Source organism: Lynx rufus, unplaced genomic scaffold (genome assembly GCF_022079265.1).
Source record: "Lynx rufus isolate CCGP_SWC_20201006 ecotype Redwood Valley unplaced genomic scaffold, mLynRuf1.p SCAF_4, whole genome shotgun sequence".
In the NCBI taxonomy this organism is placed as follows: Eukaryota; Metazoa; Chordata; class Mammalia; order Carnivora; family Felidae; genus Lynx; species Lynx rufus.
This window is the reverse complement of record NW_025814856.1, coordinates 163033143-163059995: the sequence shown is the minus strand read 5'-3', so window position 1 is coordinate 163059995 and position 26853 is coordinate 163033143. Positions and strand designations below refer to the sequence as shown.

The 26853-nt window shown below is 62.1% G+C and overlaps 1 protein-coding gene across 1 annotated transcript in view; it reads right to left on the bottom strand.

Moving 5' to 3' along the window:
• Nucleotides 1-1741: 1741 nt before the first annotated feature.
• Nucleotides 1742-26853, bottom strand: part of LOC124523043 (SCO-spondin-like) — a gene marked incomplete at its 5' end in the record, with an annotated part of 53688 nt that continues 28576 nt past the window's right edge. The window contains 47 exons of the mRNA XM_047094793.1: nucleotides 1742-1907; nucleotides 2500-2650; nucleotides 4205-4335; nucleotides 4624-4684; nucleotides 4816-4911; nucleotides 5230-5447; nucleotides 6214-6260; nucleotides 6395-6537; nucleotides 6636-6763; nucleotides 6911-7113; nucleotides 7251-7389; nucleotides 7848-7964; nucleotides 8134-8292; nucleotides 8657-8935; nucleotides 9192-9238; nucleotides 9459-9583; nucleotides 9846-9976; nucleotides 10528-10701; nucleotides 11047-11391; nucleotides 11550-11596; nucleotides 11676-11828; nucleotides 12106-12352; nucleotides 12454-12594; nucleotides 13326-13493; nucleotides 13656-13865; nucleotides 14372-14527; nucleotides 14696-14737; nucleotides 15345-15568; nucleotides 15759-15919; nucleotides 17016-17182; nucleotides 17528-17727; nucleotides 17836-17932; nucleotides 18240-18440; nucleotides 18702-18872; nucleotides 18963-19154; nucleotides 19271-19317; nucleotides 19858-20027; nucleotides 21224-21303; nucleotides 21408-21578; nucleotides 21700-21906; nucleotides 22067-22119; nucleotides 22858-22952; nucleotides 24300-24445; nucleotides 24673-24804; nucleotides 25125-25295; nucleotides 25469-25515; nucleotides 26520-26772. Coding sequence (XP_046950749.1) covers nucleotides 1885-1907; nucleotides 2500-2650; nucleotides 4205-4335; nucleotides 4624-4684; nucleotides 4816-4911; nucleotides 5230-5447; nucleotides 6214-6260; nucleotides 6395-6537; nucleotides 6636-6763; nucleotides 6911-7113; nucleotides 7251-7389; nucleotides 7848-7964; nucleotides 8134-8292; nucleotides 8657-8935; nucleotides 9192-9238; nucleotides 9459-9583; nucleotides 9846-9976; nucleotides 10528-10701; nucleotides 11047-11391; nucleotides 11550-11596; nucleotides 11676-11828; nucleotides 12106-12352; nucleotides 12454-12594; nucleotides 13326-13493; nucleotides 13656-13865; nucleotides 14372-14527; nucleotides 14696-14737; nucleotides 15345-15568; nucleotides 15759-15919; nucleotides 17016-17182; nucleotides 17528-17727; nucleotides 17836-17932; nucleotides 18240-18440; nucleotides 18702-18872; nucleotides 18963-19154; nucleotides 19271-19317; nucleotides 19858-20027; nucleotides 21224-21303; nucleotides 21408-21578; nucleotides 21700-21906; nucleotides 22067-22119; nucleotides 22858-22952; nucleotides 24300-24445; nucleotides 24673-24804; nucleotides 25125-25295; nucleotides 25469-25515; nucleotides 26520-26772 — 6866 coding nt within the window. The remainder of the gene's footprint in view (nucleotides 1908-2499; nucleotides 2651-4204; nucleotides 4336-4623; nucleotides 4685-4815; nucleotides 4912-5229; nucleotides 5448-6213; nucleotides 6261-6394; nucleotides 6538-6635; nucleotides 6764-6910; nucleotides 7114-7250; nucleotides 7390-7847; nucleotides 7965-8133; nucleotides 8293-8656; nucleotides 8936-9191; nucleotides 9239-9458; nucleotides 9584-9845; nucleotides 9977-10527; nucleotides 10702-11046; nucleotides 11392-11549; nucleotides 11597-11675; nucleotides 11829-12105; nucleotides 12353-12453; nucleotides 12595-13325; nucleotides 13494-13655; nucleotides 13866-14371; nucleotides 14528-14695; nucleotides 14738-15344; nucleotides 15569-15758; nucleotides 15920-17015; nucleotides 17183-17527; nucleotides 17728-17835; nucleotides 17933-18239; nucleotides 18441-18701; nucleotides 18873-18962; nucleotides 19155-19270; nucleotides 19318-19857; nucleotides 20028-21223; nucleotides 21304-21407; nucleotides 21579-21699; nucleotides 21907-22066; nucleotides 22120-22857; nucleotides 22953-24299; nucleotides 24446-24672; nucleotides 24805-25124; nucleotides 25296-25468; nucleotides 25516-26519; nucleotides 26773-26853) is intronic.

Sequence of the window (26853 nt, the reverse complement as noted above, 5' to 3'; positions counted from 1 at the left end):
GAGCCTGAAGCCTGTTTCTGATTCTGTGTCTCCCTCTCTTTCTGCCCCTCCCCCATTCATGCTCTGTCTCTCTCTGTCCCAAAAATAAATAAACGTTGAAAAAAAAAATTAAAAAAAAAAATGTTTAAAGTTGGAGGGGAGGTGGTTGAGAAAGCAAGGGCTGGTGATTGAAAACGTTTTCCCATAAAAAGGTACAGAAAGACGGGGCAGTATCTGGAAGGAAGTGTGGGATCCAAATGTAAGACACAAGATCATGTTTCTATTGTTGGCGGAAAGGGAAATGATGGTTAAGCACAGGTGAGGCAAGGCAAGGAGGCAGGACCACAGGACCAAGGGCTCTTTCCAGGGGTAGGGACACTTCTAGATGACACCCCGCGGGAAGAAGGAGAAGACGGAGTCCGTGTAGACTTGTTTGGTAGATTTGCTGAGAGAATCCCCATCTGACATTATCTCAATGAGACAAGGTCATCTCATGAAAATGAAGGGGGTGGGGAAGAAGAGAAGGCATGCATAGTCAGTGCAGAAAAGAGGAAATAGAGTTTATGGGGGAACAATGTGCAGGATGGGCAAATCGAATTAAAGCCCTGTTTGAGGTTTGTGATTACAAATTGAAGGCAAAAACAGACTATCTGCAAAATTCTGTCTGGAAGCAGAAACTTGGGCAGATATTTGAGTTGGAGGATTGCCAGGTATGGAGTATGAATGGCGATAGAAAAGCAAGGTGGGGGGCCTCAGTTGGTTAAACAGCCGGCTCTTAATCTCAGCTCCAGTCACGATCTCATGGTTTGTGGGATCAAGCCCCACATCGGGCTCTGCACTGACAGCTCCGAGCCTGCTTGGGATCTCTCTCCCCCTCTCTCTCTGCCCCTCCCCTGCTCTCTCTCTCTCTCTCTCTCTCTCTCTCAAAATAAATCAATTTAAAAAGATAGTTTAAAAAAGAAAATCAAGGGATTTAATGGTACTTGCATTGGAGTGATTTATAATGACAGGTGGTTCTCAATTCCAGCTAGGTGCACATAGAATTACCCATGAGGCTTCCAAAGAATCTGACTTAAAGGGTTCAGGATGGGGCCCGAGCACTGGTAGGATCTCAAAAGCTCCCTGGGTGCTTCTAATGTGCAGTTGGTGCTGAGGATGACCATGCAGACCATGAATCCTGAGGGGGAGACAGGAGAGAGCTAATGAAAAGTGAGAACCCGGTGGGCTCAATGAATCTGAAATAAATGATAGCGGTGGGGTACCAGAGCAAGTAAACTGGAATGATAGGAAGTCACGATCCGTAAGTAAATATTTGGAAGTGTTTGAAAATATCTGAGTGGTGAAGGGAAAGGTCATTGGAGGTGAGGGGGTGAGAACTGAATGGATTATCCACACGGACACCGAGTGTCCGTGACAAGGAGTATGACCCATGAGCCGAACTCTTCTCTGGATGACGGGGAATGGCATCTGGAAGCAGGAGAGGGTGGTGTAGGCGGGCAGCGCCGACTACAACCAGCGACGCACAGGAAGAGGGCTCTTTGCGGGAGGAAGAGGCAGAACCGGGCAGCAGAAACGGGGAACCAGAGAACTCCAGACTTTATATTCAACCTGCCGAAGTGCAAACCGAGGCCTGCCCGGTTCACCAGCATGGCAGATTAACAGAAGTCTCCTGGAGGCAGTCCTCGCACAGGTCAAGGCCGGGGCTCAGACCCACCCTGCCTCCCTCTCTTTTCTGGTCCCCAGACGCAGACTGCACACGAGCTTGCTGCTGATGTCACTTTATTTGGGATATGCTGGTACCAGGGCATGGAGTGGATGGGTGGGCACGGGAGGAGGGGGTCGGTGCCTCTGGGCCCGGTGATCGCACGAGGGGTGGTGGCTGGGCAGCCTCATCCAGCGGGACCGTCAGTGCTTTGAGAAATCACCTCCTGGAGGACAGATAAGGGGGAGACGCACTGGCACAGAGGCAGTGGTCAGGCCGGGAAGGGGTGCAGCCAGAGGGGGAGCAGTGGAGCAAACTGGCAGGAGAGAAGCCCCGCCAGGAAGAAGCCCAGAGAAAGGTGTGCTTTTGCCCTGCGCTCCACCCAGGCGCTGTGAGCGCCCCTGCACCTGTTTCTCACCTGCCACAATGTGGCCTCGGGGACCTATCAAGAACCAGGCACCTGGCAGGCGCTTCACACATGCGCTCCCACCAAGCCCCCCCCCCAAAAGCCTGTGCACAGTCAGTCAGGTCGCGAAGCTGAGGTCACGGATGCTCAGCAAGGAAGGAAACAGATGAGCTGGGAGGAAGCAGCTGTGACCGACTCCAAACACCCAAGCTTGCGCTGCATTGGAGACGAAGCCAACAAGCAAGCCAAGACGGGGGACGAAGAGGGTCAGAAGGGGTCAAGAAGGATGAATCCCACGAGGGCCTGAGCTTCGGGAAACCGGGCGCCTTTCGGAAAGCCCGGCCCCGCCCCTGCAGGTGTCCAGCCTCGGTCCCCGGCCCTCCCACCCCAGCCCCGCCCCGCCCAGACCCACCCTGGCAGGCGCTGCACTGGCAGCTGCGGATGGCCGGCAGCACCACGGGCTCCGCGTGGCCGTCGGGACAGCGCAGGTGCAGGACCCGCACCGGGTTCTCGGGGTCCAGGCTGTAGCTGCAGCAGTCGCACTGGCTCTGCAGGTAAGGCTCCTGCGGGAGGGCGTGGCTGAGCTGGGGAGGGGCCACAGGAGTTTGCCCGAGCCACCTCCCTTCGCTCTCTTGGCCTTCCCATCCGGGGTACGGCCAGGGCCCAACACTCCTGGCCAAGCAGGGCAGCGGGGTAGGGAAGGGATGTGTCACCATCAAGCTCCCATTTCCCCAAGAAGCCCACCTCCTTCACTGTAAGCCCCAGCCATCTGAGCGCGCACCTGCACGGTAAGAATGCTTTTAACTGCTCGTCAGTGCCTCCTGGCAGCAGGGGAGAGATAAGGCCCTACCCCCAAGGGGCTTGCTTACCATCCCCTTAGGCAGATCTAATACTTTCTGACGCTGCAAGGTGGGAAGCTCTAAACTGTACAATTGTGATCCTAAGTGCAAAGTGAGTTCTCACTCCAGACCCCTCCTGCTATTCGATTATATAGTAACTACGTGAGTGTCACCGAATATTTGATCTAACTTCTGTATAATTCCATTGTAATTTTACTTTTGAAATAGGCACTGTATTCAACAGCACCGAGTTACAAAAGATTCAGTTAAAAAAAAAACCCCTCTGGGGATGAAGAGTACAGCATAGGGAGTATAATTAATAACACAATACCACTGAATGGCGACTACACTTATTGTGGGGAGCGCTGTGTAATTTACAGAATTGTGGAATCGCTATGTGTGCGCCTGAAACTAACATTGCATGTCAATTGTACTTCAGTAAAAACAAATCTCCATCTGATTTCTATCCCTCTATCACTCACTTTTCCTCCCCAGGGGAGGGAAAAAATCTCTTAACCACTCTCCTATGTTTTAACAAATCCAAATATTGTTTGGGAATGGTCTGGGAATACCAGGAGGTACCGGGAGCACCAGGGGAGCAGAGAGTGGCCAAGCGTTGAGGACTAGGTAGGAAAGCACCTCTGTCTTCCAGGAATAGATGACCCAGGTGGGTCGAGACAGGAGGGAATGGCCACACCATCGGTGAGCTGAGGCAGGGCCAGGACCCTCCCAGGCTAGAACTGGAGCCATAGCTCTCCAGGCTCAGGATTAGGGGAGTCAGGGTGGGCACAGAGCTCCTGACAAGGTCTGCACATGGAGCAGGGCTGGGCCTTCTGGGTCCAAGGAGAGCACGCGCAGGGCAGAGGTCTTCTGGGACGTGCTCATAATATGCCTTGCCAGGAATGTCTGGGACAATGCTGTGTGTAAATGGTCTGTCCTAAAGAACTTGTCCTCACTATATGATGGGCTGTGATTTCAGAGCCTAACGTAGGTCCTTTGTGCCTTTCTTGCTGATGTCCTGGGAAGCCCGCAGCACAGGGTGGAGGCCTGGAGTAGGCTTGGGGTCCAAGCCCCGCTGAGGGTGACAGGGCCAAGCAGCAGGTGCAGGCCACCGCCTTGGTGAAAACTCGCCCCTGGCTCTGAGCTGTGCCCCTTTGAGATCAACCGAGTCCCTCGTGTCCCCTGGGCACTGCCCAGGCCTAGGCTGGCCGCAGCAGTCCCTCAGGGGTGCAGGCTGACCTGACTCTCCTGGGCCTGCACGGCAGCCCCCTCGCTCACCTCAGGCATGACGCTGATGCTGGACGGGCAGTGCCCACTGCAGTAGCTCACTTCCACCTGGTCCAGGTAGCAGGCGCCCTTGGTGACATTGCGCAGCTCTGTGAGATGCCGGCAGGAGGCTGCCTGCCCCTCTGTGGGAAGAAGGTGAGCACAGAAGGCGGGAGCAGGGCAGAGAGAAAGGGCCTCGATGCGGGGACTCTGTGTAAAGGGGACACTGTGGACCTGAGGGGCACCTGAGGCTGTTGGGGCAGCGATGGCCAGGCGCCATGATGCAGCACTGGGCGTCACCACTCTGCTGATCCCCATGGTGGGCGGCACTGGGGACGGCAGGCCCCCTAGGGTGGGCACGGGAGCAGTTTGGGAGAAGGGCCCAGAGCAGGGAGAGGCATGGCAGGAAGTGCCCCAGGTCCCCGGCATACCCGGAGCCTCTCGGCGGCAAGTGGGACAGCAGCTCCCTGGTTCCTGCACGGTCACCTCGCCCTGCAGAGGGAGTGGTCCCCAGTGCACTCAGGAGGATGACCCCAGGGCCCCAGCACTGCCTGCTCAAGGCCCTAAGACCAGCCTCTGGGGAGGGACCCAGGAAGGAGGGCAGCAGGGCTGCAGGCGGGTACCTGGGCACAGGTGAGGAGGGGGCAGTGCTGGGTGCAGACACTCCTCCCACGGAGGCAGCGGCAGCTCTCACAGGCCTCCTGCCATTCGGATCCAGGCTGGGGAGAGGGGAGAACCCTCCCGTCCATCTCTACCCATCTCTGCCAGTTAGACTTTTCTATACTACACCCTCCCCCACCCCCCGCCAATCCCTCATCCCTGAAACCAGTCAGGACAGGGGCCAGAGACCAAAGTCAGGGACAAGAGTCTCGGGAGGGAGGTGGGCTGATGGGGCCTGGAGACTGTCCCCGTGTGATGGGTGATGGCTGATGGCCGAGCTGTCTGCTGCTGCAGATCCTGGCACAGGGGGAGGAGCCAGTGGAGAGGGGCGGGGGTGGGGGAGGGCTGGGTGGCCCGGAGGGGCTACAGTGTCTCACCGGGTGGGGACGCCCACGGTGCCAGCACTCGCAGTGGTCTATGGGCACGCAGGGGCCCGCCTGGCTGCGGAAGTGTCCGTGCTGGCACACACAGCCTGGGGCCTGCCCCACACCGCAGCTGCCCTGGGTCTCCGTGGCATTGGGCTCCCGGCACGTCCGCTCGCAGGGCCCTGGCTCCCCAGGGGCCACCTGCTGCCACATTTCCCCGGAGGGGCACTCTGCCAGGGAAGACCCCACCACCACCACCACCACTCAGGTCAGCCCTGGGTCCGGCTTCGATTCTCCCCCCTCCCACACCAGACACCCCTAGAGTCCCTCCTGCCTTCCCAGTGCTGTCCACTCGCTGGCTCTGGGCCTCTAGGCCTCCAAACACGCCCGCCTGCTCTTATCCACCTTCCAAATACTAACGGGGCCTAACTCGAGTCTGGCCTTCTCCAGGAAGCCTCCCCTGACCAGTCCCGTCCACCCTGACCTCTCCATTCATGGCACCGATTTCCAGTCCTGTGGGTGCAGCCTGCTGGTCAGTGAGCCAGAAACGGTCTCCTGTCCCTACCTGTTCCGGTGGGTGAGCTGGCCCTCAGCAGCCAGACTGGGGCAGCTCAGGACTCGCCAGGCCTGTGTGCCTCTGAATCCACACAGAGCCCAGTGTGCCCGAGCTGGGCACCTGTGAGCCCTTAGCAAACGCCTGTTGACTTTGATCAGATGGGGGTAAAACAGCACAGGGCAGATGCCAGACAAGGGTCCTACTTTAGCTCACCCTCAGCCTTTGCTTCCTCATCTGCAGGGAAAGACCCTCCACTTCCTGCATCACTCACAGCCGTGTGCTCACAGGAATGCCCCCAACACCAGTGTGGACGGAGCAAGGAAGGGGCTTCTTGGGAGAGACAGCTTTGCCTAGGGCAGGCAGCGCCCTCTGCCCTCATCGGGGCCAACCCCACCCTGGCTTTGGAAGGACCAGCAGGGGCCTAGACAGCCACATCTCACCACGACAGTCAGCTGGGGAGCAGTTGAAGGCTCCATCTTGGCAGATACTGGGAAGACAGAAGCACGTGTTCGGACGCCTCCGGTGCCCTCCTCCCCACCCCCCTTCTCAGCAATGCTGCCCTCCACCCCCTCCCTGCCCTAGCTCCCTCCTCCCCCTGTCCCCCCTGCCCGGGGCCCTCACCAGTGCGTGCAGTTCCAGGTGAGCACAGTTCCTGGGGGAAGCTCCCGGGCCTGTTCTTCAAGAGTCAAGGTAAGGCCCCAGGGCAGAGAGATCTGGGTGCAGGGGCACGCCGCAGGGGGCACGCACGTGCCATTGTGCAGCAGCTGCGGCAGGAAGGCGCGGGCTCAGTTCTGCTCACACCACACTTCTCTGCCCCCCACCTGCCTGCCCCCCCGTACGGCAGTCAGGGCACTGTCCATACCTGCTCTCCGGGGCAGCCACAGCCGAGCCGGCAGGGTTCCTGCGCACAGAGGGCACCAGGCTGCAGATGCGAGCAGAGGCGTGGGCACGAAGCGGCACAGGCACTGGGCACCTGGCCAGGCGGGCACTCTGGGGGGAGCGCACAGATGGTGAGGTGGAGTACCAGGGAGGGGACCGCCTCGGGACCCACCGCCCACGCTGTTGAACGCCGGCCGAGCTCAGCAGCACCAGAGGGCAGGGAGGCTCCCCCCTCACTCCCCCACCCCAGGTGCTCACCAGGGCAGGGCTGCGGGTTACATTCCTGCCATTGCTCTGTGTCCTGGGCCTGGCATGGCGCCCCTATAGGACCCTCCTCACAGCTCCTACGTCGCCCCATGCTGCCCCCACCACAGGGAGCAGAGCAGCTGCTCCAGGCTGACCAAGGCCCAAGGACTGGGCACTCATGGCGTGGGCACACCAGGGACCCGTTGGTACAGGTGCTGCGGACAGGGGTCAAGGGCACAAGTCAAGGGGAACAGAGCCTTTGCTTCCCGCTAACGCCCTCCACCCTGACCTGTCCCAAGCCTCCCACCTAAAACTCCCCATCCCCTGCTTGGCCACCAGTGGGCAGCCATACCAGTTTTTGCAGTCCAGCTGTACCACCTCGGCTGGGGCCACCACCCATGAGGCATTGGGGCTGGGGAGGCCACAGCGGCAGGAGGAGATGGGCACACAGCGCCCATCCTGCACCAGTTGGCCAGGGGGGCAGCGGCAGCCTGAGGGGGGTGGGGAGGACAAGCAAGGTTCGGGCACACATCATGGGTCCCTCTGGCAGCCAGATGGGGTCCAGAGCTTCAGGCTGACCCTGGAGCACCCTCCCCTACCCCAGCCCCCCGAGTCCCCACTTGACCCGGTCTCCACACTGTTTCCACTGCTGGAGCACAGGAAGGGGTCACTCCAGCCCACCCTGTGTGGGCCCCACCCCAGGGACCCCTGAGGCTGCCAGAACGTCCTCACAGACAAAGCCCATGTTAGGTAAGGCTCGCTCTACGCAGGACCCCTACCCAGGTGCTGAAAGTGACCCAAGGATCCACTTTGCTGCCCTATAACCCCTGATCCTGTAACATGTCCCCGCCCGCAGGTCACATGCTCTCTGGTAGGGATCAGCGAAGCAAGCTGCTCTGGTCTGAGGCCCTAGGGCTCCCAGGCTGGGCTGTGGGCGTGGCCCGGCCACCTGGACGGCATGGTCCCTGCAGACACTGCACGCGGTCCCAGAGGTCCACACAGCTTCTAGGGCACTGGTTGGCACAGTCAAGGGTGGGCACGGTGTCCTGGGCTTCACAGCTCTCCCCTGAGGACCAGAAGGTAGGAGTCTGTGTTGGGGACCGACTTTTGGGCCCCCAGGACAGCACCCTGCCCTCCAGGGCACGCCTCCAGGAGCAGAGGCCACCTCCTCATCAGGTGCTATCTCCCGTGTTACAGTCCTTGGCCCCGCCTCCAGATGCCAGGATGGGGGTTACCTGGGCAGGGCTCCACGTTGCAGCTCTCAGTCTGAGCCCAAGGCCCCCAGCAGCCTCCTCCAGGGGGGCCCCCTGCCTCCCTCCAGCGTAGCCGGAAGCCCCCACTGCACGACACCTGACAGGGGCTCCAGGGCCCCCAAGGACTCCACTGGCATAAGTCTGGGGAGGTAAAATGGAAGTCAGCGCCCAGGGCCCCGCCCTGGCTTCTTGCTCCCACCCCAAGGCCTTGGGCTCCAGCCCTACAGACACTCTGCTAGGCCCGGAGCACCCAAAGCCCCCTTCCTCCCCTTTCATCGGCTGCAAGGATCCTTCCTGCTGCGGCCCGCCCCCCCTCCAGCGCCAGATCGCCAAATACCCCCAAATCCCGCAGGCCCTGGGGGCAAGCAGGAGGCTTAGCAGGCTTGTTAAGCGCCTGGCTACTGAAATAAACAACATGGCCCAGGCCTACCTGGCCAGGTACCCCTCCCTCCACTCTCATCTCAGGCTCCCTCCTGCCCTGTTGGTCTCTGCCCCTCGGTATTACCATGGCAGGCCCTAGGGTCCGGGCAGAGGCGTTGCTGGCTGAGTGGTGCAATGCACAGGTCTGGGTCCCCAGCCCATGGCCTCCCAGTCTCCGGGTCCAAACAGAGGCGATGGCGGTGCTGCTCCGAAGCCAGCAAGGGGGCCAAGGTCGGGGAGAGGCCAGCTGGGTGCTGAGACCGGCGCTCCTCTAGGGCAGTCCTGGAGGCGGGGGCCAGCACACCAGGGGGCAGGCAAGGCCCACAGGGTGACCACTCGGACCACCCGCTCAGAGGCAGAAGACCTAGAAAGGGCAGCGAGTGGGCACCCTTCCCAGTGACCCTCCCTGAGACCACAAGCCCCAGTAGAGGGGGAGGGAGGAGACCCAGTTATGACCAGGAAGGGCTGGAAACAGGAAAGGCTGCAGGAGGGTGCTGGGAGGGTCAGGGGAGGGTGACCAAACATCCCGGTTTGTCTGGGACTGTCCTGGTCCCAGATCCAGGAAACCTTCCAATCCTGGGCAAATGGGGACAGTTAGGGTCTCTCCAGGGCAGCGTTACCTTGACAGCCCTGGCTGGTGCACTTCAGCTCCCCACGCCGGCATTCACTGTGGGAGGGGGTGGTCGGGGTAAGACTGGGGAGACCAGACTCAGCCCAGAGAGGTGGCTGGTGGGGCTCACGTAGGGGTGGCCTGAGCTCTGGGCTCATTTGGAACAGGATGAGGTTGGGGTTGGGTCCAGGCCAGGGCGATTTCCCTGTGGGGCCACCTGCCCCCCCATTCCCTGGCCCCAGCCCTCTGACGCTGCCTCTCCGCCCCCTTAACTCACCACTCTTTGCAGCCCAGCTGCAGGCGGTCCCCGGGAGCCAGAGTCACCCTGGCTCCTTCTCCTGTGATGTGTAGGCAGCTACACTGCTCTGGGGGAATGCAGCCCCCAGCCTGCTCCAGCAGCCCCTGCGCAGAAGGGCACACAGGGACAGAGCTGTGTGGCAGCCATCTCTGTCCCCGAGTGCAGGTAGTGTGAGTGCTCACAGCAGGGGCACGTGCATGTTGCCGAGCAAATGGATGGGCACACGGGCACGAGGCAGAAGGTGAGGGACCCTTAAGAGGCATCGTGGGGAGGGGTGTCGCCACAGGCATCGCAGAGAGAAGGAAGGTAGGAGTGTGGGCCGAGACCCGCTTCTCCTGGGGCATCTCCTCTGGCTCCGCCCCTCACCTCAGGGCAGTAGCAGCCAGGCTGGCAGGGTGGCAGGTCCTGGCAGAGCCGACGGCTCAGGTGCGTGGCACAGAGCCCGGCACAGGGGGAGCCACAGGCCTGGAACTCAAAGGGAGGTGTGCAACTGTCCTCTGGGGGGGAACAGAGGCCAGCAGGCTGGTGGGGGGGCAGCCCAGAGACACCCTCCACCTGCCCCCGCCCCAAGCCTGGAGCACACAGTGCATGGTCCCATCAAGGCCCCTCGGGGCCTCCTCGTAAGAGTGTAAGCCTGGCCCCAGGCTGCCAGTAAGGACCGACCAGTGCTGCCCCGTCTAGCGCCCACTCGGCCCCTGTGGCTGTCTCTAGGGAAGGGTCATGATGGTCGGGGCTTGGAGAGCCTGGTAGCTGCACGGAGGATAGGGCCTGCGGGGAGCGAGGGGGCTGGCAGGTGCTCCAGAGGTTGGCAGATGGGAGCCAGGGGGGCAGAGATTGAGAGGGTGGCCACAACGAGAGGTGGGCCAGACCTTCTGGGCCTGGGAGCAGCCGCAAGTGGACAAAGCCTGCAGCTACAAAGTGGGGAGATCGCAGTGGAGCGGGGAGGGGTGGGACGTGAGGCATGGGGGTCACGGGGCTGCTGAGAGCGGGGGTCAGTGCGGGCAAGGGCAGGGCTCGGCTCTCCGGCCTCCGGCTCCGGGGTTCTCACCAGAGCAGTTGCCGAGGGGGCAAGGCCGGAAGTGGCCGTCCAGTCGTGTGCAGGGGGGGCCCGCCCCCGTCCCCGCCCCTCCAGGCGCTGGTCCCTGGTGCCGATAGCGCTGCTGCACCAGCACCCGACAGGAGCATCGCGTCCAGCTGCTCCAGCTGCTCCACACACACTCCTCTGGGGACCAAGGTGGGGGGATGCCAGCCAGGCCCCTCCAGCTTCTCTCCTCCCTTCCCGCCCCTCCCCTGCCCTCTACTCTCATCCCAGCCCTGGCCAACGCCCTGCGCAGGAAAAGGGCAAGAGGGAGCCAAGAATCCACACAAGTCCTAATTCGCCGTGTTCCCTGTCACTCAGCAGCGAGGGTCACACCCCAAAGGGCTCAGAGGAAAAGATGGTGGGAAGGGGAAAGAAACGAGATCAAATATCAGGGAGATAGATGGATATCTCGGGCGGGGGGGGGGGGCGGAAATCTGGGGTTTGGGAAAACATGCTACTCCCTGTATTTTTCCTGTGCGCACTCACCCAGGCAGGGCCCCGGGTAGCAGGCCCGGGTGTCCAGGTGCAGGAAGGTGCTGTTGCAGGTGGGGTCGGCTCTGGCCAGCGGGCAGGGGCAGGACCCAGAGCGGGAGGCCAGGCCGGGGCCGCAGCTGCGGGAACAGGGCCCCCAGGGGCCCCAGGAGCAGGCGTCCAGCAGCCCCAGGCAAGGCTGCCGTCCACAGCTCTGGGTCTGGGTACCAGGGCCCAGGCAGGGGGCCCCGCTGCGGTGAGGGGTCGAGGCCACGCAGTCCCGGGTGCGAACCTGGTTTCCACCTCCACAGGAGACGGGGCATTCAGACCAAGGGGACCACAGCGTCCAAGCCCTGGGTACTGTGGGAGGGCACAAGTAAGGTCAGAGAAGGTCCCGATGGCTGGTCGGGACCTCCGTGGCACAGGGGGTGGCGGCTGGAAGTAGGGGTGGGAGGGAAATATGAGACACGCGGCAAACAGAGGTGGGGGGAGGTGGGAGCGGGACGTAAACTCCAGACCTGCACACTCGATGTCTTCACATATGATGCCCTCCGGGGTGCAGGAGCTGAAGGGAGGAGACCAGACTCAGGGACACTGCCATCCGCCCCCGTCCCCGCTCCACCCCTGCCTCTGCCCAGACTTACCACTGCTGGCACTCGCCCTGCCGCCAGCTGTCCCCCAAGGTGTGGAGGCGGGCACCGTGCAGGCACAGGGGTGGGCATGGGGGCTGAGGGCAGGGCCGGCTCTGGGACTGCTCCTCCCGGCACTCTGGAGCCCATGGGCCAGACGTGGAGGACCTTTGTGGGGCCCAGGGCACAGAAGGTGAGTGATGGCCCAGGGCCCTTCATCACTCCTCCACCTCCTGGTGGGACACCAGATGGGAAAGCCTGGGGTGGGCGTGGAGGTGGCTAAAGGCAAGGATGACCAGGGACAAAGGTGGGGCCAGGGCACAGAGTGGGCATGCCCCTGGGGGGCAGAATCCAGGAGCTCTGCATCAGAGAGGGAGACCGCGTCCAGGCGTGGCGGACCGGGGTTGGGGGAGGTGACGCTAGCCTGGCCCAGCCCCATACACACCGGAAGCGGCTCTGCTGCCCTCCGGGCCCACACGAGTAGCTGCAGGGACTCCAGGCTGACCAGTGGCTCCAGGCGCAGTGGGCAGGCGGTGGGCAGGGCTGAGCCGTGCAGGAAAGCCGCCCGGCCCGGCAGGTGCAGGTGAGGCAGGCTTCCCGGTGCTGGCTCCCTGGGGCCCAGCTGTGGCCCTGGGCATCCGTACACTCGCAGTGCCCGATCGGCACACAGCCTCCGTCCTGCTCCAGGAAGCCTGCGGGGAGGCAGCCCTCCAGAGCTGTGCAGGCACCCGGGGTCCCACCTGCCTTCCCACTGAGTCGCTGTGACGTGCCCAGGGGCCAGGGCAGCACCCACCCTCGGAGCAGCGGCAGCCCGGCTGGCAGGCGTGGCCGTCCTGGCCGTCCTGACACACGACCCCCTCCTGGAGGTCTGAGCAGCGGCGGGGGCAGCGGTTGGCACAGCTGACCATCTCCATGCCCGCTGGGCAGCCCTGCTCTGAGCACATGGGGAGGACCAGAGTCAAGAGGGCCCTGAGCACCAGCAACCCTCTTCCTGCCTGCCTGGGAACCGCTCCTACCTCCACGAAGCTGTACTCCCATCCTTCTCCCCATGTTGGTGCCCATAGAAACATGGGGCCTTGGGGAGGCCCTGGAATGGGGACATTCTGAGTGACAGGGAGTTCCTCTCACCTACCTGGGGGTTCCCGGCACCTAGCCTGGCACCCAATAAATGTCGTCGAGCTGGACTAAATTTGTGCATCTAAGAAGCCAACATGCTCACCTACGTGGCTGCTTTGTGTTCACCTGGAGGGGATGGGGGGGGGGTGTCCTAATAGTATTGGAAGGCCCTAGAGGGACCAAGGTCCATGGGGTCGGTGAGCTCAGAAGGAGCTGAAGCTGGGAGGAGCCTGTCTGGCTCAGCCCAATCCCAGGTGCAAGTGCACTCACGACCATAACCCTCAAATCCTCCGAAAACCTTGACGGGGCTGGGTGATTCTCCAGGAACAGGAGGATGGACAAGATGGCGAGAATGAGTTCTAGTGTAGCTGGGGGTGGGCAGCTCACCCCGGGCAGGTCCTCGCCCAGTGCCCAGATCCCACCGTCCACCCCCCGCGGGCCTCAGGGTTTTCTCAGCTGGCCAGTGAGCGTCTCCATCCCAACGTGTCGCGGGAACGCAATTAGAGGTGGGGGTGGGAAGAGCTGTGCGGGATGTCCCCACCGCCATACCACAGGGCCCGGGATTGCAGAGCCGCACGTGGTGCCTCTCCCCCACGCAGGGGGCACCCCCGTTCTTGGGGGGGGGGCTCGAGCAGCTGCGGCTCCTCAGGGACCGGCCCCCCCCACAGCTCCGGTCACACCAGGACCAGGGGCTCCAGCGTGACCAGCCTCCAGGCACTGCGTGGAAAAGAGAAGGGCCAGGTGAGGGATCTGGCTCAGGCAGCGGGGGCCCCCCACGCACCAGGCGCCTGGGGCAGGGTCGTGCACGGAGATGGAAGCGCCACAGGGGCACGTGATGCCAGGGAAGGGCGCGTCCTGGTCCTCGGCGGCCGGCCTCACCTGGGCAAGCCCGCAGGCTGCAGAAGCGGTGCTCCTGGTAAGCGGTGAGGATGTCAGGGCACCAGTGCCCGCCAGGCCCCGGGGGGTGGTACGCCCGCAGCCGGCGCTGCTGGCCCACCCCGCAGCTTCGGGAGCAAGGTTCCCACGGGGCCCAGGCCGTCCAGGAACAGTTCCCGGCCACGCAGCCAGGGCTGGGGCACAGCGGCAGCTCTGTGGGCCAGGACAGGACCAGACAAAGCTGAGCTGGAGCCCGCCCCGCTCTGCTCGGGGGCAGACCTCCTCGTCTGCCAGGGCCAGCCGTGACCTCATCCAGACCTTTGGGCTCCTGTTTAGGATCTAACACTGGCTGTTGTGGGGCTTTGGCAACTACGCCCCAGACTCACAGACTCACAGGGTACTGAGGGATTTGGATGGGAATTTCGGGGGGACTGTTCAGTACACACACAAGTGAGGGTTTTCTTGGGTGCTGGCGGTGGCTCCCCAACAGTTGCCGGGCTGACACAAAGCACCCAGGGTCCAGAGTCACACACGGGTTCATGATTAGGTGTCAGGCTGAGAGTTCAGGATTTGCTTCAGGAGTATTAGATGTTGGGGGCTGGATGTGGGACAAGGGCTGGGAGCCAGAATGAGCTGTTTGAGGGAGGATGCTGGGATTAGACGGGATGGCCGTGGTTTGGACATAGGTCAGGGTCAGAGGTCAAGACTGGAAGGCGCACCTGTGCAGGAGGGCAGGTTGCAAGGGCGCTCCTGTGAAGTGTCCCCCCCGGTGCAGTTTGCCAGGCAGAGGCGAGCGCGGCCACGCCAAGCAGGGTGAGCGGGGTCTGTGCAGGTGCGAGAACACGGGGACCACGGAGACCATGGGCCCCAGCCGCCTGAGGGGAGAGGAGGGAGGGGCACCTCCTGACGAGTCAACCCTGGGCTCCAGGCCTCCCAGGAAGCAGGGCTGGGAAGGGAGGAGGCCCTGGACTTGTTCTTCCCAAAGGGAGGCCGTGTGCAAGGGTGCAGGCAGTCTGGGGCCAGGACCCAAGGAGTCTGGCTACCTGGAAGGCTGGTCACTCGCTCCACCGTGGACCCTTCAGCCCCTGTGCCAAAGAAGAATCCTGCTCAGTGTTTCTGAGCCTGCGCCGCACCAGGACCAAACCTGAAGCTGGTGGCCACGTTCCAAACCCATCACTATCTGGTTCAGCCCCTCGTCAGCTTGGTCTCCCACCGACCCTCTGGGCCCCAAGCACAGTACTTCCTCATGGCAGCAAGGCCTTGGCTCAAGCCGCTCCTGCTACCTGGCATTCCTTCCCCTCCAATGATTGTCAAGGTCCTCTCCCTCCTCAAACCCCACATGCTGCCTCCCCAGGAAGCCCTCCTACACTGACCCTCCAGGAGAATTCTCAACCTCCCCAATCTTCCATAGCATGCGTGCCCTCCTACAGGGCTCACCACATGCTGAAAAATGGGTTATCTGAGCCCCTGGATTCCAAGGTCAGAGTCCTCACTATCCCCCTAACACACACAGCGTGGTGCATTTGGCAAGAGCTCCAGAAACGTTGGTTACACCGGAATCGAAGAGACACACAGAGCTAGCAGGCGAGGAAGAGAGATCCAGAGACAGCAACTCGGATGGGCAGAGACAGGAAAGGACAACGGAAGGGTTGAGGTGTATTTGGCCAGACTCTCCCTTCCCACTTCCCTCACCTGGGCAGTCTGGGCTGGGGCAGTACTTGAGCTCCTGGAGGGTCCCTCGGCAGCCCTGGCTGCCCGGGGCGAGTGAGGCTTGCACACACTGGCGGCTGCGGGTGCGGGTGCCCAGCCCACCACAGGAGCGGGAACACGGGCCCCACGGCCCCCAGGGACTGAAGCCATCAGCGGCCTTAGAGCAGTTGCCCACTGAACAAGACAGCCTCCCATGCACACAAGAGCTGGGGAAACAGCATGGGGGTGAGGGGCTGGGCAGGATAGACCCTGAGAGAAAGGGATGTTGGCAAGCGTCTCCATCCCAAAGAGCAGGAGACACAGCCAAGGTTACCCAGGCCAGGCAGGGCCAGGGCAGCCAACGCCTCCCCCTCCCTTGACTCCAAATCTCTCCCCCACCCTCACCGTCCCCCTCACCAGTTGCTACAGCCTGTACGGAGGGTCTGGCCTGAGCCCAGTTCATCTCCAGGCCCAAGGGGCTGACCGCCCTCTCCCAAAATGGGTGAGTGAGCCCCCGGGTCAGTGCCGGCAGCCCCCAGCTCCTGCAGCAGCAAGGCGGTCAACACACAGGGGCACTCCTGGCGGGTGGGAGGGAGGAGAAAAGGCAATTGCACAGGTCAGGTGCCAGCCCTCTGCACCTCCTTGGGCGAGGGGGTGGGGGGAGGACATGTGAGGTTTCAGGGGGGCTCTGGGCACCAGAAGAGCATTCCCTGGAGCAAGGGGAGCCGTTTCCCTGAGTCAGGGGTGTGAACCTGAGAGCCTAGTAGCCTCTGAGCTAGACCTGTAATGGCCAGGAGCTTTCCTGCATACAGATCTCAGCTGGGACACAGGCAGGACCAGAGGAGGCCCCCAGGGGGCAGGACTTGGAGGGAGCACTCAGGCGGAAAGGGCCTCAGCCAGGAATCAGACGCCCGATCCCTAGCTTTGCCAATAACTGCATGACTCAGTGTGTCCCTTTCCCTCCCTGGGGCCCCCTCAGTGTCATCAGCTCTAAGTCAAGCAAATGGGACCAGGTGGCTGCTCAGGCCTTTCTGAGTATGGCTGGAACTCTGGCCGGGGGAAGCCCCTGGACGCCGGTTTCACGATTAGGTAGGATTAAAGACTGGGAAGGAAATCCCCACGTGCCCATAGAGCTTGGCAGAGCAGAGCTGACACTGGCCTGCTGTCCAGACCCCACAGCGGGAGACGAGGAGTCTGGGGCCAGGCAGAGTGGAGGTTGGGTATGCTTCCCCGCAGGGGTCTGGCAGGGAAAGGGGGACCGCGAGGACCCACGATTGCCTGTCCCAGCCTGCCTGTCCCAGCCTGCAAGAAGCCAGAGGGGGCACCTGGCCACACCTCAGTCCTGGCCAGGAGGACTCAACTCCGTGCTGGAGTTGAGAGCCAGGAACAGCGGCTGCTGAAAGAGCAGGAGCCCAGACAAGCTCCCCACTCCAGGGACCCAGCGACGTCCAGAGCCTGCACGGCCTCAGCTGTCTGCTCTGGGAGCTCGGCCCCTGCCTGACTCACACAGACAGTCTCATAGGACCGTGCTTGCCTGGGGTCACGTGAGGAAGCGGGGAGCTGTCCAGAGGCCACAGAGTCTGCAGAGGTGAGCAGCTGCAGGGGAGGGGGAGGAAAGGCAGGGGAGGGGAAGGGAGGGGAGGGTCTTGGGCTCCTGGCTGAGTGGGTTCTGACCTGGACACAGGACAGGTGGTGCTGGAAGGTGCCCTCGGGGCAGTGGCAGCCTTCTTCACAGCCGGTGGAGAAGCAGCCCACCTGGCGAGTGACGTGGGCACAGGAGAAGGGACACCCCTCGCCGGGCCGGCATTCCCGGTACAAACGTCCAGCCGGGCAGCCAGCCTCTGGGACAACACTCGGGTCAGTGCCCAGCTCTGGCCTGCACTGCCCTCAATGGCTACTTCTGTGCTCACCCCGCGGCCTGCTTACTCACCCCAGTACCCACCTTCCCACAGTTCCCCAGTTGTGCAGACAATACCTTCCCTGGGTTGTGCCCCTCAGGGCCAATGTCACACCCTCCCAAAGGCTCCCCTCCTTGAATCTGGCTACTTCCTCCTCCACAGGCCCATCACTGGCCCCGGGAAAGGGCAGTGTGGGGGGATGGGACGGAAGAGGTCAAAGGCACCTATGAGTCAGCATCAGAGGCCAACATGGGAATCCGTCAAGGGCAGACCCCGGTCGGGGCTCACCTCTGCAGACCTGGGTGCGGCAGGTGCGGCTCTGGCGGGCAGGCCCAGGGCAGGGGGGCCGGGCACACCTCCGGGAGCGGAGCTGCTCCCCTCCCCCGCAAGAAACACTGCAGTCCTCCCAGGGGCCCCAGGAGCCCCACACCCCAGGCCCAGGGCAGCTGGGCACCTCCTGGCACTGCAAGACGCCCTCCATACAGGTGCTGGGGACAAGGGACGGGGCCTCAGAAGACAGCACCCTGGCCAACTCCCACAAGAGCCCCCACTGCCCGGCTCTGCAGCCCACCCCCTCCCTGCTCCTCTTGACTCACCAGTTGTCACAGGGCCCGGTCACCATCTCTCCGGGTTCCAGGCTCTCCCAGGAGCTGAGCCCAGGCCCTGCTGACCGGCTCTGGTTCTCAGGGATCCCTGAGGGCACGGGTCGGGGTGGGACCCCAGACAGCTCAGCGGGCCCCGCACCCTCAACCCTTCCTCCTATCCCACTGCCTTCTACCTCCCTCCCTATCAGCCTACACCCCGCGGTGCCCCAGATCCTGGGCCTGGGAGGTGGAAGCCCCAGCCTGGAGCAGGGATGCGGGGGGATGCACGAGACACTAACGCCTGGAGCGACATCCTGCAGCCCAGGCTGGGCTCCGGGGCCAGACAGGCAGAGGCCAGGCCGGCGGGCACCGCGGTGCTCGGGAGAAATGGGGAGAGCACGGAGGGAAGCACTGACCCATGGCTCCAGGCTGGTACTGGCAGCGGCAGAGGGCAGGAGGCACACAGAGGCCGTCCTGGAACAGCCGGCCAGGGGGGCACCCGCAGCTGGGCTGGCAGCCCGTCGAGCCCGGCTGGCACGCACTCCCGGGAGACAGGTCCTGACAGGAGCGGGGACAGGGCCGCCCACAGGGGAGAAGACCCTGGCCACCCCCACACTCTGTGGCGGGAAGGAAGCAGAGAGGGCAGACGCTGAGCAGGGGCCCATCCTGCAGGATCCCAGGACTCAGGGGGCAAGCCCTCCTGCCTCACCACCCCCAGCCGCCTGACTTTCCACCTCGTCCCAGGACCACAAGGTGAGGGATCTAAATGCTGCCTCTCAAAGCAAGTGACATGCATGCGTATACTGGGGACAAAGGCCAGAGGCCGTGTCTCCCAAGCCTTCCAAGGGACCCTCCCCGACCTCTACAGAAGCCCTCACCTGTGCATTTTGTGGAATTGTCCTGGCAGGGGCGACTCTGCCTGTGGCCCCCAGGGCAGGGCCTGCCTCCCTCAGGGGTGGGGGGCCAGATACACACCCGGCTCCGATGGGACTGCCCCAGGCACGCGTCACAGGAAGACCACAGTCCCCATGGGCTCCAGGCTCCGTCCACTGTGCCGGGAAGACAGCATCAACTGCCCTAGGAGGCCTAGGAGGTGCCCGGCCTATTGAGATTTGAGCAGACAAGTGGGGGCATCTCACCTGGGCACTCGGGCGAGCTGGGGCAGGTCTCCTTCTGATGCTGGGCCCCTGCCTCCCCTGCTTCCCCGGGACACGGGGCGCCCCCGTGCTGAGGGGCGGGGCAAGCGCAGGCCCTGGAGCGGGTCCTCGTCTGGCCCCTGCAGGGCTGGGAGCACGCCGTCCACTCCGACCATGGGCACCAGCCACCAGGCACTGCGGCAGGGGACAATGGAAGGGCACTGGGGCACAGACATCCCTTCCCCAGTCCCAGCCCTCACTGTGACCCTGGCCGCTTTTCCTCACCTCCCCCTGAGCTGGGACATACGTACCTGGGCAAGGCAGGTCTGTGCAGCTCAGCCTCCCCTCTGAACAGGTGCTGGGCAGGGCATGCAGGCACAGGAAGGGGGACAGCAGCTCAGCCCTGCCTGTGCTCTCCACATGCGCCCCTCCTAGGCTGCCTCTTCCCTTCCCCTCACCGCTACGCCCTCCTTTCCCTTCAGGCTCTCGGATGCCCCTTCGCCATTCTCCAGAGCATCTAGACCCTTCTCCCTGTCCCATTCAGGGACCTCTCGGGTGTCCTGCGGGCTCCCTGCAGGTCGCTGACCAGTGCGTCCTACTGGGGTGTGACCACAGGCAGTGTGCTGCTAACGGGGGCCGGCCAGCGAGGAGGAACATCATACCTATCACCCCGCCCTCCCCTCAGAGCACACACCCAGCCTTCCACGTCTTCCAGAGAGCAGATGCACAGAGCTGGCTGCCTCGGTCTCCCCACCCGTCAGACCAGAGTTTCAGAGTGCCTGCCCGCATCTCCTCGGGGACTGTGGGAGTCTAACCTATGGCAGCTGAGACCCGGGAGAGCTCAGGCGCACCCCACCCTCAGCCTTGCACCTGCTTTCTGCCCACATGGCCGCCTCACCAGTAGTTGCAGCCATCAGGCCTCAGCAGCCGAGCTCCTGGGCGGTGCCGCTCCCCGCTCAGCAGGTCCAGGCAGCCACAGTGGCTGGGCTGCACGCAGAAGTCCCCGTCGGCACTCAGCACCTGGCCTGGAGGGCAGTAACAGCCGGGCTGGCAGTGCCACACGCAGTGCTGGGGGACAACAAGTGGGGGGGCTCCGGTCAGCAGAAAACTGTGCCGAAGGGGCAGGGAGGGGAAAGATGAGGCGAAGGAGGAGGCCGAGGGGTGTGCAGAGGCAGAAGGCGTGGTTCTCCAGTTCACAGTCATCGTCATGTTCTAAACACGGTTTCCGGGGCCCCTGGGGGGCTCAGTCGGTTAAGCGTCCGACTTCGGCTTAGGTCACGATCTCACAGTTCGTGGGTTCGAGCCCCGCATCGGGAGCTCTGCTGCCAGCACAGAACCTGGATCCTGCTTCGGATCCTCTGTCCTCCGCGCCCCCCACCCCCCGCCCCTTCCCTGCTTGCCCTCTCTCTCTTCCTCTCTCAAAAATAAACATTTAAAAAAATTTTATATATAAAATAAAACACTTTCGGTCGTGTCCCCTCCCCAGGGGAAGAGAGCCCATGAAGGGCTTCCCTGGGTGGGAGTGTCCTCCAAATGTGAATCCTGTGGAGGGTTCCATGGGGGACCTGGTTAGTGCCTGGGAACCGAGGCATCTCCCAGAACGCAGGGAGCAGGGCAATGGAAGCTGGCTTGGGGCGGGGCGGGGGTGGGGGGGGGAGTCATTTGGGAAGGAGGTGGGGTCCCCTGGGGAAGCTGGGAGCCAGGCACTTGTCCTCCTTCCTCCCAGCTCACCCTGTGCAGCTCCTGCCTGACCCTCTCAGACAGGGCCCTGCACAGGGCCCCAAGGCTGTCCCTTCGGCATCCTTGATTCAGGCCCGCTTCCGCGCCACACTGCTGCAGGCTCCGTGGGTCAGAGACCCTGTCTGCGCCTGCCTCTGTCCCTCTCCATGGTCCTGGACAGGCATTCCATGAAGGCTCACACACAAGCACACGTACACTCAGAATCAGGGTGTATGCGCCAAAAGGCTCACGGTGTTTGAGATGATGTAATGGAATGATCTCCCCTCCCTCTGTGTTTATGGAATCTTTGTAATAAAATGTCTAAATTGAGAAAGGCTTGATGGGCTGCTGGGTGAGGTTCACTCCTGAGACGGTCTCTGGAACAAAGGGGAGCCAGTCTGATGGGCACTGACCCCATCCCTCCTCACCAGTGCCAGGCTGCCCCAGGCCCAAAGAGGTCATGACCCAAAGCCACACCCTGCCCTCCTGCAAAGTGACGCTTGGGGCCAGAGGTCAGGCAGGCATTCCGAGGGAGCCAGACTCACCACGAGATCGTCACAGGAGCGAGGACAGGGAGGGCCACAGGGGCTGTACTCAGCCCCTTGAATGGTGGTGCAGTTGGTCACTGGGGAAGGGGACAGGGTGGGTTGAGAGCCATGTGGGTCCGCCCACCCCAGCCCATCTCTCCATAGTGTTCCCTGACCCCTGTGCCCCGTTCCTGGCAGGTACCTGGGCATGGCAGGGCCTGGCAAGCCTCTCCCTGGGCCTGAGGCCCCTCGCAGTAATCCCCCAGGCCCTGGGGTGGAGGCTGGTCACAGGCTCGCATCCGGCTCCTCAGGCCCCCCCCACAGCTCCGGCTACAGCTGGACCAGGGCCCCCAAGGACCCCAGCCCCCAGCTCCTGGGATGACAGCAAAAGAGCAGCTGGGGGAGGGGCCGGCCAGGGCTGGGGGCCAGCTGGCGCAAGGCAGCAGGTATCCACAGGGCATGGAGGGCACCATCCTGGGCACCGCAGGACTCACGGTCACATGCTGCCAGGAGGCAGGGCTCTTCCTCAGCATCGGAGCCTGGGCAAAGAGGCGTAGGCAAGGTCAGTGGGGACGGCAGCCCCAGGATGGATGGTTCCGCGGTGGGGGGCCTGGCGCAGAAACGGTGCCGGTGGCGTCGGGCAGGGCCACAGGAGGCCGAGCACTCGCTCCACGGGGTCCAGGGGGACCACGTGGGCTGACCTGGGGTACAGACGAGGGAAAGGCCGAGAGAGAGAGAGGATGAAGTGAGCGCAGGCTGGAGGCACTGGCCTGGGCAGAGCACCCCTTCTCCCTTCCCCCAACTCTGCCCCTGGTGGGGAGCAAGCAGGGGGCACAGTCAGGTGCGAGGCCCCTTCCTCACCCTCCTCACAGGGCCAGGAGGTGCAGTTGGTGATGAGCCCAGAAACACAGGAGCTGGAAGAAAACAGCAGAAGTTCGGAGGCACTGTCACAGGCTGAAGTGTATTCCCCCAAATTCACACGTTGAAGCCCTAACGCCCAGTATTCAGAAAGTGACCTGATTTGGAAACAATGTCTTTATAGAGATGAGCAAGTCACAGTGAGGGCACTACGGTCCAATACGACTGGTGTCTTTATTTATTTACTTGTTTATTTATTTATGTTCATTTATTTTTGAGACACAGAGCACGAGCAGGGGAGGGGCAGAGACAGAGGGAGACACAGAATCCAAAGCAGGCTCCAGGCTCCCAGCTGTCAGCACAGAGCCCAGCACGGGGCTTGAACCCATGAACCATGAGATCACGACCTGAGCGGGTTGCAGGAAGGCAGCTACAAGCCAAGGGACGCCAAGGCTCGCCAGCCACCACAGAAGAGAAGGTTCTGGAATGGATTCTCCCTCCCGGCCCTCAGGAGGAACCACCCTGCTGACTCCTTGCTCTTAGATTTCTAGTCTCCTGAACTGTCAGAAGACAAGCCCCAGGTCTGCTGTGTGGTTGCTGCAGCCTCAGCAGACAGAGACAGGTGAGAAGAGAAAGGTTGGTGGGGATGGTGTGGACACAGGCCCCAGATTGCTGACCGGCTGTGCCTGTGGGCCCAGGGGGATGGCCCACTGGAGGCCATCATCCCCAGCACTGAGGAGGGACAGCAGGGTGCCCCCGGGTCACGGGACCATCGGGTGGGGTGGGGGTCTTACCAGTTCTCACACGGACGAAGCACCACGCTGCCCGGGGGATAAAGGCGCCCCCCATGGGCACAGGGGCAGTCCTGGGAGGGCACACACACGTTGTTCTGGAATCAAAAACCATCATTTTCTGGATTCCAGGTGGGTCTGGCCCAACCCGCTCCCCGCAGTCAGAACCCAGCACCCCTCAGGCTCCCACCCTCCAACGCCACCCAGCCTCCTTCCACAAACACCTCTGTCACCACCCTGTGGAAAACCTGCGCCAGCAGTTACAGGAGCCATGGGGGAGGGGCATGGACCCCCCCCCCCCAATCTCTGGGAGGAAAAAGACCATCTCCAATTGCAGGACATGAGACCGAACTGTCAAATGCCCATGAAATCAGCTAACAAAATACGAAACACGTGATCCGTATAGCAACGATGTTTTTAAAAAAAACAACAACAACTCTATGTTTATATCAAAAAAATTAAAACTGATGAAATCATGCATACAGGAAGTTTGGAAATTATGCATACAGGAAGTTTGGACAAAAGTTGCTAATGCTTCAAATTAAAAACAAAAACAAAAACAAAAAAAAACAAAACTGCCACCCATCAGTACACGATTCAAAGTCAAATGTAGTGAGGTGTGGGCCAGGCCCTGGGAGGCCCTTTCATCATTTCAGAGACCCTGATGAACAGACACATTATTACCCCAACTTGACAAATGAAGAAACAGAGGCACGGGAGCACGCATCCTAAGGTCACAGGGCTGCCAGAAGAAGAGTCTGATTTGAACTCAGACCCCGCTGGACTCTGGCCCCTTAGCCACACCCCACATTCCGGCAATTTATCCCTGTAAACCCTTCCTTCCACCCCACAAGCTTCTGTCCAAATTCCACTGCGCCCGCCTCACTTCCCTGCCTTCCAACAGCAGTGCCGCCTCCAGCTCTCCACCCCCTGCAATCTCTGACAGTCAAATCAGGATCACCTCTTCCGGGAAGCCCGCTGTCACTGACCCAGTCCCCGCCAGTCTGCATTTTGAGCTCCACAGTATGCAAAGCTCACTTCCTGTGTAAGGATGGTTCTACCTCCATTCTAGGCGCTCTGGGTCTGGTTTCCCCAGACCAGAGGCTTCATGAGGGCGGACTTTACTTTCTCCCCATGGTGGAACCCCCATCGCAAGCCTAAGCATGCAACAGGTGCTCAATAAATGACTAATGATAACATAAGACAACAGAGCACTCAAGGAGGCATGAATCACAAAGATCTTGTAGACCTATCACCATTTCACAAATGGGAAAAGAGAGGTCCAGGGAAGCATGACCGTGTCTCACCCAGGGTCACCTGCTGGCTGCTGGCAGAGCTGAGCCATGAGCCCTGAGTTCAGTGCTTTTTCCTCAACTCTCAAGCCCCATACCCTTGGTTCTCCCCTGCCCAGGTCGCTGGGAGGTCAGGTCAGGGAAGACACTCACCAGCAGGAACATCCCAGGTGGACAGTAACAGCCAGGGTGGCAGGTCTGGTCAGTCCCTTGCAGGACACTGAGCTCTGCACACGAGGCAGGGCCCTGGGCACAGTCCAGCCACCGCTGGCCCCCGGGACACATGCCAGGCACCGGCCCTGGGGTCACAGAAATTGATAACCAGCCCAGGCACAGTAAACTCTTTCCCGGGCTCCTAACCCAGGAGAGGCATCGGCTCTAGATGTGGCCAGGGAGGTCACAGGCTGCATGGCAGCTCAGGGAGAAGGGTTCCTGGGGTGACAGGGAGGGGCTGACAGGGCGCTGGGTTGGGGGGGATGGCTACTGGGGGTACGGGAGCAGTGGAGGAGGTGGGGACAGCCCTCACCTGCACAGGGCTGCAGACCACAGGTGGAGAAGTCCACAAGGCTGTGCGGGCCACTGCCTCGGGTGCGGTTCCGGTAGCCACCGCCGCAGGGCACGGAGCACGGAGACCAGGGGCCCCACTCCCCACGAGGACCTGGAGTGGCAGCCCAGGTCACTGCGGGCCCTACCTCCCACACCCACCACAGCCCTCTCCTCCACCCAGACCCCTTCTTTCTCGAACCTACAGGATCACAACCCATCCCAGGAGACCTCACTCCTCCCTGGCCTGGAGCAGGGCTGGCCTCCACGGAGGACCCCTCTTAGGGAATGACTCTCGGGGCTCTCTGGGGACATCCTCCTGGCATCTTTTACACTAGGCCCTTGTACCGCTCTTGGGGTCTGGAGGGGGGAGTGAGTGGAGTGTTTCCTGGCTCTTCTCTGGGGGATTCTGAGGACCTCAGTCCCAGCTCTCACCCCGACACGGCCGCAGGCTGCAGAATTCGGCCTCCATACTGGGGCCCTGGCACGCAGCACCCCCGAAGGCAGCTGGGGGTGCGGTGCCCGCCCGGAAGCGCCGCCGAATGCCCACGTTGCAGCTGTGGCTGCAGAGACTCCAGGGGGTCCAGGGGCTCCAACCACAGGCCACTGCCAGGGTGGGTACGGGGAGGGGCACAGTGGGTGTGAAGCTAGGTCAGGTCATCCCTGGTCCCCAACTTCCCTGGGGCACCATCGACATCCCCAGGAGTTGATCTAAAGAGGCCAGCATCCCCTGTGATCCCTGAGGACCCACCACTGCTGATTCCTGGGCATCGGGGTACCTGGGCAGGGCTCTGAGGTGCACACCATCTCACCGGAGATACAGGTGCTGCAGAGAGAGGATCCATCATGGCCACCGTCAGGCCCCGCCCCTTGGAGCTCTGTGTACCTGCCCCCAGGGGGACACGGCCGGCCGGCACACCACCGAGGCCAGGCACAGAAGTCCAAGGCACAGAAGTGAAACCCGCAGAAGGGTCTAGAAAGTAAAGCCCCGTGGCCCCCTCGAACTTCATGAGGTGACTGAGGATTCTCACCCAGGCCCTCCCGCCTAGCTCCACCCTCCGTGGGCTCCCTGATGCCCGAGGCACTGTGCTGTCCTTTGTCCCACGCTTTTATCCAGGAGTCACCTTTACGTGCTTTCCTTTCCGTCTGTATTTATCACACAGTTTGGAAAGGACTTTGAGCAGCTCTACGGGGCCAGGTAGGAGCCATTTCGAAAGAGTACACCCCAGTGCGAGCCTCTTGGAAAGAACAGTGTGCTTTTCTCTCCTTTTGCTTTTCTCCAACAAACGTGTTCAAGTTGCCCCCCCCCCCCGTCCAATACGTGGAAGTCCCAGAAAAAGAATCGAAGAAGGAAAAAGCAAAAGAGAAAGAGGTGGGGGAGAGGAAGAATGAAGGGGACTGTGGGGGGGGGGGTCGGGGGATGGACAGGGGACAGGGAAGAAAAGGGAAGAGGAACAAGAAGAACAGAGAAAATGAAATGAAATGTAAGAAAAGGAAAGAAAAATGAGAGAAGCACAAGGCAGGGTGGGGCAGGGGCGGGGCGGGGCGGGGGTGGGGGCGGGGGCGGGGCGGGGTCGCGTGTCCCCTGCCAGCAGGGCCTGGTGTCAGCTTGGAGTGTTGGGGGCTTCAAGGTGTTTGAGCAGAAACCCAGTGGATCTCAACATCCAGGGAAGAGAAACAGGGGTGACTGAAAGGGAGGGTAGAAGACCCTCTCCAGCCCCTGCTTCCTTCACAAATCACCTCCCCGCCCTTCGCCTCCCTTCCCCCCTCCCCCCAACCCCCCCTCCCCCCCCTCCCCCCCCCCCCCCCCCCCCCGGGCTGGCAGCTTACCAGTTATTGCAGGAGTCCAGCCGAGCCGCTGCTCCCGGTGCATAGAGCTGCCCGTGCAGCTGGCAGGGGCACCGACTGCGGGGCAAGCAGCTGGCATTGTGCAGGAAAAGGCCAGGGGGGCAGGCGCAGCCGGGGGCGCAGAAGCTGGTACACTCCACCCCAGGGTCCTGAGCCAGGCACAGCTGAGGGCAGGGGCCCCCGTCCTGGCGGCACTGCTCCGCCGAACGGAACACCATGTCCCCTGGGCACTGGGCTGGACGGGCAGACAGACAGGGTCTCAGCATGGGCAGGAGGAAAGGGCCAGGGGTTGGAGGGGCCAAGGGGAAGCTACATG